The following is a 12,588-nucleotide window of genomic DNA, read 5'->3' as shown; positions in this document are numbered from 1 at the left end:
TTAAGGCAGAATGCTGATGCCATAAATGGTATTTTTATAGTCTCCATTATTTTATATTACCACAGAGATTGTTTTTTATCAAGCAGAAGTCTCCTTCTCCCAGCCCTCAACCATTTCTGCAGCAGGTTTTGGGAGACAAGAGCACTAAAGTCCAATTCAGATTCACAGTGTCCCATTAACAGGACCAGTGACCCTCTCACTCACAATTATCTGAGCAGATCTCACAGCAATGCACTGTCAAGCATCTGGCAAAGCCACTATCAAGTAAATAATATACATTTTCCAACAGTCCATAATTATATATTTATGTTGTCTGTAATTAGGCATCTGCCTGCTGGCTCACAATTAGGAAACCTAACTCATCTAAATGCACTATCTCACATCTCATTTGTTTCAAACAACCCTACCACCTGAAAGACACTTCTTAAGACAACCTAAAGGACAGCCTTATAGAGCAGTGACAGGAATTCTTCTAGAGCTGTGGAAATAAGCAACCAAGACTCATTTTGATTTAGCAGTAGGGCAGCAACAGCCAAGAACACAACCCAACAGGGACTCTGAAGTTTGGGGTTGCTGATTTGAGCTATGTGTTTTCAAACTGCTCACACTTCCTCCAGCTCTCCTCCTCCCTGGCAGGAGAGACCATCCCAGCCACATCTGAGCGGCAGGTTTGAGTGTTCACAGCCCTCTCTTATCCTCAAACTGAATGCCTGGGGCTTCATGCCCTGCACAGCCATGTCAGGCCAAGAAAACAGACCTTAGAAAAAGACTTTAGAGAGGTCTTGAGTACCTGAACGTGACCTACAAGAAAGCTGGGAAGGGACTTTTTACTAGGGCTTGCAGTAATAGGATGAGAGGGAATTGATTTGAGCTGGAAAAGGGGAGATTTAGACTGGATATTAGGAAGAAACTCTTCCCAGTGAGGGTGTGAGACACTAGAACATGTTGCCCAAGCAGGTCATGGATGCCCCCTCTCTGGAGGTGCTTTAAGGCCAGGTTTGAGCAACTTGGTCTAGTGGAAGGTGTCCCTGCCCATGGCAGGAAGGTTGGAACTAGATAGCCCTTAAAGCTCCTTCAAACCCCAACCATTCTGTGACTCTATGAAAATGGACCAGGAAGATATTAACTTTCAGCTCTCTCCTGTGCCACTACTCCATGTGACCTACTTTGACCTTAGGAAAACCCCCACATTTTAGAGATGGGAATTAAACTTCTCACTTCAGAGACCAAGTGTGAGTCTCAAACCTTCAGTTCATTTGTCTTCCTTACCCAGGGAATACTCTTACTGTGATTTCACTTCCTTGATAGCCCATTGGTAGTTTTGTTTTCCAATATAGATGGAGTTCAACCTGATTCATGTTTCATCTGATTTCACTAATTGTGTGGTGCACATTTCATCTTCCTGAAAGGCATTTACAGTCAGTATTTCCTAGCCCCTAACCTGGAAGTACAGTGTTTTACTACAGGATTCATCATCTCCTTCCTGTGTGTGTCAAAGCAATAGCTTAAAACAGTGTAAGTTAGCTCCAGACTTGGTACATCTAGGTAATCATTGGACTCAGTGATCTTAAAGGTCTTCTCCAACCCAAAGGAGTCTGTGGCTCTAAGATTCTGAAGCAGCCAGTCACGCTTTAGGGACCTACAAATTACCTGCCAAGATATTAGGTAGGGCAGGAAATAAAACACAGAGAATGAAGGAGTTACAGAATCACAGAATACCTTTGGTTGGAAGAGACCTTCAAGGTCATCCAGTCCAACCTTTGGCCCAACAACGTAAGGTCACCTCTAAGCCAGGTCCCTAAACACCAGGTCCAGATGCCATTTAAATACCTCCGGGGATGGTGGCTCCACCACCACCCTGGGCAGACTACTCCAATGCTTTCAGTGAGGAAATATTTCCTAATATCCATCTTAAGCCTGGTGTTGAATGCTGAGCTTTCAAAAGTAGACCTCTCTCCTCCCACCAACAGCAAGAATGATGCACCAGAACTAAGCAAGACTGGAGATTCTCAGCTTTTGAAGTCTTTTAATTAGTCCTTCCTAGTCATTTACTTATATTTGAAGTCATGGCTTGTTACTGATTGACACTGAAAAAGGTGCTTCAAGTGTGAGCAGAGCCACTGCCAAAGCTGGATTCAGCTACACCTAAAATTCAAATGAAATGAGGCTCAAGCAGCTTGAGATTCACTTACCCTGACCAAGGATTAAGCTGGGCAACTGCTGCCACCTTTTTTATTGAAGGCCATAAAAAAAACTTTGGAGAAAACCTGACAACTTCATCACTGCCATGTGGGAGAAGGCAAGGACAAGAGGTTTCAGAAAGATTAAATCTCATCTTGCATTTCTAATCTTAGCTCCTCCTTGGAGGTGTTCAAGGCCAGGATGGAGGAGGCCTTGAACAACCTGGTCTAGAGGAAGGTGACCCTGCCCATGGCAGGGGGGTGGAACTTGATGGTTTTTCACGTTCTTTTCAAGCCATACCATTCCAGGATTTTATGATTTCAACAGCAGTATTTCATAGAGATTTCCTTCAAGAGCCATCAGTGAAGCAGAGACTTGCAATGTTGGTCTGTTTGCACAAGTAGCAAGTGACAAGACAAGAGGAGACAACCTCAGGCTGTGTCAGGAGAGGTTTAGGTTGCACACAAGGAGCAATTTCTTCCCCCAAAGGGTTGTCAAGGTCTGGAACAGGCTGCCCATATCAGTGGGCAGGGACTGAAGAGCTGTGTGTATGTGGTGCTGAGGGACATGGTTAGTGGTCATTTAGCAGTTACTGGTTGGATCCTATGATTTTATACTGCTCTGGTTTTAGAGAAGGAAATAGGGGCAGAGAGCAGAGGAGGGGTTTTAAAGTGATACACTAGCAAAAGAGTCAAAATGCCCCATAGAGCCAGTTTCCAGTGCCAAACTCTGCCTGCCAAGGACTCCTGCACAGTTAAAGCACAAGTGAAGGGTTAGTCATTTCTTTCATTGGTAATCTCTTTCAAAGTTCCTTCTCTTTATTCCTTGTTTCTCTGCAGCAGCTTCTAACAGCTGTGTAGGAGCCAAAAGCAGCACGGGCTCAGCTCCATGCAATGCCACATACTCTCACAGGCTGCTGACACAGGCATTATTCACAGATTCACTAATTGTATCAGGTTGGAAGGGACCCTCAAAGGTCATCTTGTCCAACCCCTCTGTAGCCAGCAGGGACATCACCAACTAAATCAGGCTGCCGAGGGTCACATCAAGTCTGATCTTGAACGCCTCCAAAGATGGAGCCTCAATCACATCTCTGGGCAACCTGTTCCAGTGTTTCACCACTCTCATTGTGAAGAACTTCCTCCTGATCTCCAACCTAAATCTGCCCTACTCCAGTTTCAAACCATTGCCCCTTATCCTGTCACCACAGGCCCTTCTAAACAGTCCCTCCCCAGCCTCCCTGTAGGACCCCATCAGATGTTGAATTACACCCTGAACTTTCCAGCTTTTTAATCCCCATGGTCTCACGGATCAGTCAAAGCCCAGGAATGACCACAGAAGCTTAGAAATGCCTGAAATTCCTTCTCACATCCTGCCACCAGAACAGGAACTCCTAAGAAGTTCCAGCCTGCTGCTCCTGTTAACCCCCTGAGAAGAGACTGACCCGGTTGTGGAACTTGGCACTGCGATAGTACTTGGGCGACAAGTTGAAGACGGTGTAGTGGTCAGGATGCCTGGAGTCCAGAAAGGTCCGCACGTCTTCGATGTGGTTCCTGAAGCCCAGCTCAACCCCTTCCGCTGGAAAAGACATCACTGCAAACAGAAGGAGGAAGCAGGCTGAGCATGTCCTAGGAAGTGTTCATGGAGGTGTGAATCCTGGGAGACAAGCGTTATGTATCCCAGCAGCAGCAGCACTTACCGATGATTCTTGAGGTAATGTATGAAATATCCAGCTCGCCCTTGGTGTAGCTGCAAGACAAAGCAGGAGACACGTTTAGAGAAGACAGCAGAATCAGAACCATCACAAGAGTGTTCTCCCCCCAGGGATTTGCTTTCGACAGGGGGAAGGAAAAAAAAAGAAAGCTCTTCAGACCAATTCTTTGTCCTTTATCATTGTGCCGTAAGAAGAGGGTACAAACAGCTTCCTGCAGAGTGACCCAGCCTTCCCTTCTCCACACACAATTAATGAGAGGTAAGCTCTCCAAAAAGGTCCCTTTTCCCTTTTGTCATTACTTCTCAGTGCCACTTTTCAGGAGAAGTGTTGCAGTTTGCCACTTGGCAGATCCTTCAAACCCTCTGAGGTCTCGCTTTTAATTTATTGGAGCCCCATATTGCTCAGAGGCAGGCAGACTCAGGAGCACAGCAGAGGCAACAGAAGTGACTTCAGCTCACTCTCCTTCTTAGGGAACAGTGACAACAGCAAGTGGAGCCTCCTTGAAGAGGAAAGGGACCAGCCCTTCGCAGCTGGTGATTTTACCTGTGTTAGGCAGCTTCAGCTGTACTGTACCTGGCAACAGACTGCATAACCTTTGAAGATGTGTCTTTCAGGGTGTCCTTCAGGTTATCCTTCAAATTGCTGAAGAGTCTCCCTGCTCCTCCTTTTACCATATCTAGCAAGCCTCCCCCATAGCTGGACTCCATGTCTGGTGATGAGGCACCTTCAAGTACAACAAAACCAAAGCCAACATCACTTACTTGGAACAAATCCACAGAGCCAAACCCAGTGCCCTATTCAGGCCAAACATGTTGGCATGTATGGCTGCATGTCAAAAGCAAAACAGAAGTAGCTTTAAAGTCATGATTTTCCAGAGATGAGAGAGCACAGTCACAGAAACAGAATCCCAGCCTGGTGGGGCTTGGAATGGACCTCTAGAGATCATCCAGTCCAACCCCCCCAGCTAAAGCAGGGGCACCCACAGCAGCTTGCCCAGCATCACAATGGCCAGATAGGTTTGGAATCTCTCCAGAGAAGGAGACTCCACAACCTCTCTGAGCAGCCTGCTCCAGGACTCCAGCATCATCTCAGCAATGAAGGTTCTTCTCCTAGTCAGATGGAACCTCCTATATTCCCGTTTGTGGCTATTGCCCCTTGTCCACTGAGAAAAGTCTGACCCCATCCTCTTTCTCCTTATCCTTTATACATTGATGAGCACCAAAAAGATCACCAGAAGAGCAATTATTCAACTGTCTTAAGCAAGAAGCAGTTTGTTGCAGCCCTTTAAATTCTGGCAGTGCTGTGTTAGCAGCATCATTCTTGGAAAAGCAGAGCTCTAATAAAATTGCCATAGACTTGAGTTTGCTTTCCTGCAGAATTGAGCTGTTAGACACAAATGTAGCAGAACTATTTCAGCTGCTCGTTTTCCCCACAAATCAGCTCTTAAGTACTTAAAATTTGCTTTCTTCCAATATTTTGATCAGGGCAAACTTTTAACTGCGTACTTTAATTATACATTCGATTCCTCATTATGTCAGATTAGTTACAAGTTGTAGCTCCTCCAGCACAGCAAATTAAGCAAGAAGCAACATTCATAACTGAGGTGGCATCTGCTTTCCCAGAGCACCCACAATGGCTGAAAACATCTCATAGAATCACTAAGGTTGGAAGAGACTGCTAAGATTGAGTCTGACCTTCTACCCAACACCTCCATGACCGTTAGGCCATGTCCTGAAGTGCCATGTCTACTCATCTTTAAAAGACTTTCAGGGATGACAACTCCAGCACCTTCCTGGGCAGCCTGTTCCAATGCTTGACCACTCTTGCAGGAAAGAAATTTTCCTAATATCCAACCTAAACCTTCCCTGGTGCAGCTTGAGGCCATTTCCTTTTGCCCTGTCAGTAGGTGCATGGGAGAAGTGGCTGTAGAGAGTATAGACGTCACCTCCTCTTCAGGCTGAGCAATCCCAGCTCCCTCAGCCTCTCCTTAGAAGCCTTGCTCTCCAGTTTGTCCTGCTGCAGAGCCATGGAACTGCTGCTTTGTAAAATGGACACACTAGTGATTAATTACACCAGCACCCAGGAATGAGGAAGATTTATCATGGTTGAGCCAAGCTGGTAGCATTGCCAGGTACATACATCACAAAGAGACCTTACAGCTATCACTTCTCTGCTTCTAGAGTGGTAGTTGCATGCCACTGAAATGTTGCTCAAATATTCATCATTACTAGAAGAAGTGTCCTGCAGGCATCTAAAAAGCTCATCCTGACTTACTCTAGAGATTAGCAAACCCATTTAAATGGGTGAGCTATCAATAAGTAGTGTTAAACTGGAGACTCCATTTGTAAAGTGATGCAGTTTATTCCCCTATGCACAGGGGATGCTTAATGCACTCAGAGTGCTTATGATCCAGGTGCTAGACCCATGAAATGAGAGACCATCATCTCTTCTCTTCTGCACTCTGCCAGCTTCAGAACAAAATCAGAGAATGGTTGGGATTGAAAGGGATATTAAAGATTGTCTAACCCCAAACTCCCTGCCATGGGCAGGGACAACTTCCACCAGACCAGGCTGCTCAAGGCCTGATCTAGCCTGGCCTTGAAAGTCTCCGGGAAGGAGGCATACACAATTTCCCTGGGCAACCTGTGCCAGTGTCTCACCACCCTCACTATAAAAAAGTTCTTCCTCATCTCCATCTCCCCTCTTCCACCTGCAATTCATTCTTCCTTCATCCTATCACAAGGTTGTCTTGCCAAAGTTCACTCCCCAGATTTCTTGCAGGCCCCTTCCAGTACTGGGAAGCTGTTACAGTGTCACCCCAGAGGCTTCTCTTCTCCAGGCTGAACAGCCTCAACTCTTGCAGCCTGTCTTCTCAAGGCACAGGAATATTTCTTTTGCCAAACCCCCTTGCAAACACTGATTTAAAGTGTGAGTGAAGAAAGGGGAAAGAATCTGCTCAAAGTAGCTCATTTGCTTACAAGCATAGCATTGGTGTTTGCTAGCTCTTCAAAGACTTTGCTTTCATACTCCTAGCATGCTTTCATAACCCATGCTAGAAGAGCCAGGGTGGAAGGAGAAGGTAACATTCAAAAGGTACTTTGAGTTCCACAGGTCAGCTTCTAAAGGAAAGGAAAGCAAAAAGGTGGTTACTTGGAACAGGGGAAGTAAGGTAAAGGGATCAGAGGACCAACAGTACTGGGCAAATATTGCTGGAAATGCTGTAGGAGAGCTTCAGAAAGGCTTCAGGGTATGGAGAGAATAAAATCACTAGAAATTAACTGCAAGAAATGAAAAAGAGAGAAAGAGGAACAAATGAGTTTCACTATTTCTGAAATCAGCAGCAACAATTAAGTCCAAGTTTACTACCTACACTAAAGCAGAGACAGAAAGGAGGGCTGAGGAGGACACCAGCTCTGCTACAGAACGAGTATTTAAAGCAAGGCAAGCATTGCTTAGCTACTGTGAAGCTGAGTCCTAGCATGGTGGGGGTTGGAAGGGACCTCTGGAGATCATTCAAGTCCAACCTCCCCTGCTAAGCAGGGGCACCCACAGCAGCTTACCCAGCAGCACAGTGGCCAGGAGAGTTTGGAATCTCTCCAGAGAAGGAGACTCCACAACCTCCCTGGGCAGCCTGCTCCAGGGCTCCAGCACCCTCACAACAAACAAGTTTATTCTCCTGTTAAGATGGAACCTCCTGGGTTCCAGTTTGTGCCTGTTGCCCTTGTCCTGTCTCTGGGCACCACTGCAAAGGCCTTGCCCCACCCTCTTGCCCCCCACAGGTCCTTTATCTCTTGCTGAGCATTGCTCAGATCCCCTCTCAAGCTGCTCTTCTGCAGGCTCAGCAGCCCCAGGGCTCTCAGCCTTTTTTCCTCACAGAGCTGCTCCAGGCTTCTCAGCATCTTTGGAGCCTCCACTGGACTCTCTGCAGTAGTTCTCAGTCTCTCTTGAACTGGGGAGCCCAGAACTGGACCCAGTACTCCAGATGTGGCCTCACTGCTACTTGTTACCCTACCAAGTGCAGTATTTGCTTGAGTACCTTTCAGTCCCTGGATGAGAGCAGCATCCTCAGAGCTGACAGACTCTGTTACTAGGACTGATAGTCACCAAACTATTCACAGAAGAGCAAAATGAATACATTCAAAGCCTCCTCTGGTAGGCAGCACCTCCTACAAAGCATGGAGATATGTGAAGAGGCAGAAGGGGTTAATGCAGCAATGCACATACATGCCAGCAGACACAGAAACCCACAAGAACAGCAAAAAAAGAATCTGATTTGAAAGGAAAAAGTAGCTTGCCTCTGCATTTCTTGCTGGATAAAACATTCCTGAATGAAGTCTCTCTTGTAAATGGAGACCTTCAGAGCTCCTGCATAGCTTTCCAAGTGACAGCTTGGGCCACATACAGCAGCTGCTGGAGTGGGGCAGCAGGACAAAGAGAGCTGAGCCCCACATCCCTGCTGAGGAAATCAGTCACCTCACCAGATACTAGCCACCACTGCTCCTGCAGAAATGTCTGCTGAGGTGACTGATTTCCCTGAAACCTGCTTGGAGACAACTGTCTCCAGAGGGTTGCTTTTCTTGACCATAAGCATGCTAAAGATCTCCCCTCAAGCACACTGGGCAGCTTGCAGAGGCCTATGACCCATTCGGTGGCAGAAGAAAGACCAAGGGCACTTGCTGAGTCTGAAGGGATGGAGCCCTTCATTACTCCCTCTGAGGGCATGACAGGAAGGAGGTTCAAGTTTCTCCATGCAGATAAGGTTATCTCCACTGGCTTGGGCAGGATAATCAGCTAGAGGCATAATAGCATTTCCCTGCTCAGGGTGGGAAATGCAGGGGAGAGAACCAGTTGTCTCTCTTAGCACGAGGGCAGAAGCACACTTCATAGTAATCTGAAGTGCCCAGGGCACAGGACACCTCTCCCTCCCCTCCATCCCGCCAGGAACTGCATCTCATACACACATTTGCTTATCATGGAAGTACAGACTGGTTTGGGTGGGTAGGGACCTTTAAAGGTCATCCCACCCACAGTCAGCAGGGACTCAAGCAGGCTGCTCAGAGCCCTAGATAACCCAACCAGGAATGGTTCCAGGGATGAAGGATCTACCACAGTTCTGGGCAACCTGGAACAGGTTCTCACCACCCTCAGTGCCAAATGTTTCTTCTGTCTCTCCAGTCTGAATCTCCCTCTTTCAGTTCAAACATCACCCCATGTGATATCACAACAGGCCCTGATAAAAGGTCTGTCCCCAGCTTTCTCATCAGCCTCTTTAAGCACTGAAAGGGGCAACCACAAGGTCTCCCTGGAGCCTTCTCCAGACTGAACAACCCCAACTCTCTCAGCCTGGCCTCACAGCAGAGGGCTTCCAGCCCTCCCATCATTGCTGTGGCCTGCTCTGACTCCAGCCCAACAGGTCCATGTCTCTCCTGTGCTGAGTACTCCAGAGCTGGCTCCAGCACTGTAGGTGGGGTCTCAGCAGAGCAGAGAGGAAGAATCTCCTCCCTCAACCTTCTAAACATATTTCCCTTGCTGTTGCCCAAGATGCTGTTGGCCTTACGCTGCAGTCAGTGCCAAAGTGGACACTCAGACCCCACAGTCTCCAACAGCATCTTCTGCTACAGCAGAAACAGGAGCTCCCAGGTTTGTCTGCACAGACATAGTCTGTTTCAAGTGAGCAGCGTGGCTCAGATCTCTGGATTTGGCACCCAGTCACGCAGCAGGTCAGGTAACACTGGGTGGCCACAGGTTGGAGCTGCTGCCTGGAAGTCATTATGGAGAATCAGTCTCCGTGTAAAGGAGATGCATCCTGCTCCTTGCATGGCAGGAACTCCATTAACCCAGTTCTTGGCTAGGTCCCCAAAGGCTTAGTGAGCTTCAGAGCCACGCTTCTGACCTGTATTTGTGGCGTGGCTTTCGGAGGAATCACAGCAGCATTTCATTCCACAGTGCAGGCATTTCTCCTGTAGCAGTTCTGCTGCTGCTCATGACCTGCAATGCGTGGTGAGATGCAGAGGACTGCTCTGCTTGAGCAGCAGTGATGATCTCCCCACTGAAGCACTTCAGCTCAGTGGAGCACTGTGGAAAAGAGACAACTTGACAAGTGAAGTTTGTCTCAGTTCTAGGTGAAGGCACTTGCTCCAAGTTAGTGGCTGCTCTGAGAAGAGCTTACTCTGCCTTCAGAATACAGCTGCAGCAGCCACCAAATGCAGTGAGAACTTGCTGCGTCTCCTTGCAAGGCTAAAACATGTCCCAGAGCAGTGTTCTCATCACATTTCTCTCATCATCAGCCAATGGGTGGGATCTCTCTGGGCAGATTACAAGTGAGGGAGCCTCTGCTGATAGCATCAGCCTTATGCTGCACAGCACAAGACATGGAGACCATACAGCTCTTAAAGCACTTCAGCTCACTCCTTGCTGATTTGACAGAGTACCAGAAGGGTATTCAGTACAGGGGGAGAACTTCTCCTCTCAGGGCTCAGAGACTGCCAAGGCAGCACAGCAAATGCTGTGTTCCTATAAAACATGTCCCACCACAGGTGCACAGCTTCAGAGGAGAAGGGAAGCTAAGGATGCACTCCTGTGTAAGAAGAGCTGAGCATGGTTCATCTGTCTTCTGTCCCACCATGACCTACTCACCAAAGGCACAAGAGTTACACCAGAGCAACACAAAGTGCTCTAGAAGGACGGTTCAAGTTTTCTGGAGCTTAAGGAGAGACTAATACTTGATGGTATGCCTCCAAAGAAGTCAGCTAAGCTGTAGAGGGTCTAGAGCAGAAGTTGTGAGAAGCAGCTGAGGGAACTGGGCTTTTTCAGCCTGGAGAAAATGAGGCTGAGGGAAGACCTTCTGGCTCTCTACAATTGCTTGGAAGGAGGTTGGGGCCGGGTGGAGGTTAGTCTCTTCTCCCAAGGGACAAGCAATAGGATGAGAGGAAATGCCATTACATTACACCAGGGGAGGTTTAGGTTGGACACGAGGAACAATTTCTTCCCCTTGATGGTTGTCAAGATCTGGCACAGGCTGCCCAAGGCAATGATGGAGTCCCCATCCCTGGAGGGGTTTCAGAGCTGTGTAGATGTGTTGTTGAGGGACATGATTTAGTGGTGACCTGGCAGTGCTGGGTTATCAGTTGGACTCAGCGATCTTAAATGTCTCTTCCAACCTAAACGATCCTATGACACTGTCAAAAGAGACTCCCTGCCATCTGTCTTCTCTCAGGAGAGCAAAACCACCCAAGTGTATCTATTATCCAAACTAGGAAACTCACCTCCTGCATCTCGGAGAAAGCAGCAGTGCTGTATCCAGGAGGGAAATCCCTCCCTTATCCTACATCCCAGTGAAGGACCACATCACCTCAACTCCTCTTGCTGCAGTGCCACAAACAATGTTTGTGCTTAGTCTCAAAAGCAAAACCACTTAAACCAGTCCAGCTTTAAAGACTAGATTGGGGGCAAGAAATGGGCGAATGAAGCAAGTGCAACCCTGCATGATGTGGGCAGCAGCCACCATCATCTGCAGTCAGAGGTTCCATGTGGCCACAGAAGAGCCAATAGCAGAGGCTTCTGCACTACCATCACCTGACAGAGATGCTCCCTGCTTGGAACAGACAAGCAAGAAACAGCCAATTTGGAAGCTTTCCCTGCCAGATCTGCACATCATGGCCCTTTTCTAAGCACATACACACACCCTTCATACCCCCTGCTCTACAAGCTCTCCAGAGAGCCAAGAGGGAGATGGACCAACGTTTAAGAGTCATTTAAGACCCTGTCAAGTCTGACTAATGATGCTGATGAAGCAAAACTGAGCTGGAGAGCAGGGAGGTGAAAGCAGGATGACTAGAAACTGAAGACGAGCAGTGAAGTACCACATTTCATGAGCTACTTAGCAAGAGTAAACAGACCTCTTTTTGTCCCCAGAGAGCAGGCAAAATGCGGACATGAAGCCATAGGAAAGGAAGCAGGTTTAGCTCAGCCTGCCTGGACCACATGTAACACTATCTTCAATGTCAAACTGGTCTTTTTGCTCAGAGAGCTTCTGCCCGTGCTTTCTTTAGGGATGGAGTGAGGCAGGAAACAATTTTTCTCTGTTCCCCACCACGGTTCTTCTCTACAAGTGCATTAAAGTCTTCAACTCCCCCAAAAAAGGTTAGTTAGGGAGCATTAAATGCTCCTCTGCATTCTCTGTCTACAGTACCCTGAGAGCCTGACACTATAATGAGAAAAACCATGTTAGCTCCCGTGTACATGTCCCACATTCCACAGTTCTGCAGGTTTCCAGCCACTCCTCACAGTCTCCTCCCTCCCCACAAGGTACATCTGGGGTGGGGACTTTGTTTGTTTGTCTTTGCCCCCTCCAGACTATTACTAGGTCACAGCATGAAAGGGAAGCGAAGGATGTGATGGAAGCTGCCCCGTGTCTGGGCAGAAAGAGCCTGCTTAGAGGTGGCTGAACTGAAAGAAGCCAAGTTGCTGTTGTTGTGGCTTCAGCAACAAAGGCCAATTTGTTTTTAGGAACACTCAGCAAAAAAAGACTGTTTGTGCTCCTGCCTCCCCCCAGCCCCGCAGCCAGCGGCAGAGCTGCCGCAGCTCACGTTCCTCCCACACACAGCTCTCCCAGCAAAGCCTGGGTAATGCAGGACATCATTTCCCACCAGCAGGAAAGCACAGAAAGCCAGGCTACAGTGGTCCTATCATCA

The 12,588-nt window shown here is 47.8% G+C and overlaps 1 protein-coding gene across 3 annotated transcripts in view; it reads right to left on the bottom strand.

Annotated features, from left to right (window-relative positions):
• DNAJC6 (DnaJ heat shock protein family (Hsp40) member C6) overlaps window positions 1–12,588 on the bottom strand; it is a 61,683-nt gene that overhangs the window by 24,662 nt on the left and 24,433 nt on the right. For all 3 annotated transcript variants that reach the window (XM_064147429.1, XM_064147428.1, XM_064147427.1), the window contains 3 exons: window positions 4,469–4,619; window positions 3,881–3,930; window positions 3,626–3,774 (listed from right to left, as the gene is read on the bottom strand). In XM_064147429.1, the coding sequence (XP_064003499.1) occupies window positions 3,626–3,774; window positions 3,881–3,930; window positions 4,469–4,619 (350 nt within the window). The remainder of the gene's footprint in view (window positions 1–3,625; window positions 3,775–3,880; window positions 3,931–4,468; window positions 4,620–12,588) is intronic.

This window comes from Pogoniulus pusillus, chromosome 8 (assembly GCF_015220805.1).
Source record: "Pogoniulus pusillus isolate bPogPus1 chromosome 8, bPogPus1.pri, whole genome shotgun sequence".
NCBI classification, from domain to species: Eukaryota; Metazoa; Chordata; class Aves; order Piciformes; family Lybiidae; genus Pogoniulus; species Pogoniulus pusillus.
This window is presented reverse-complemented; position numbering and strand designations above follow the sequence as displayed.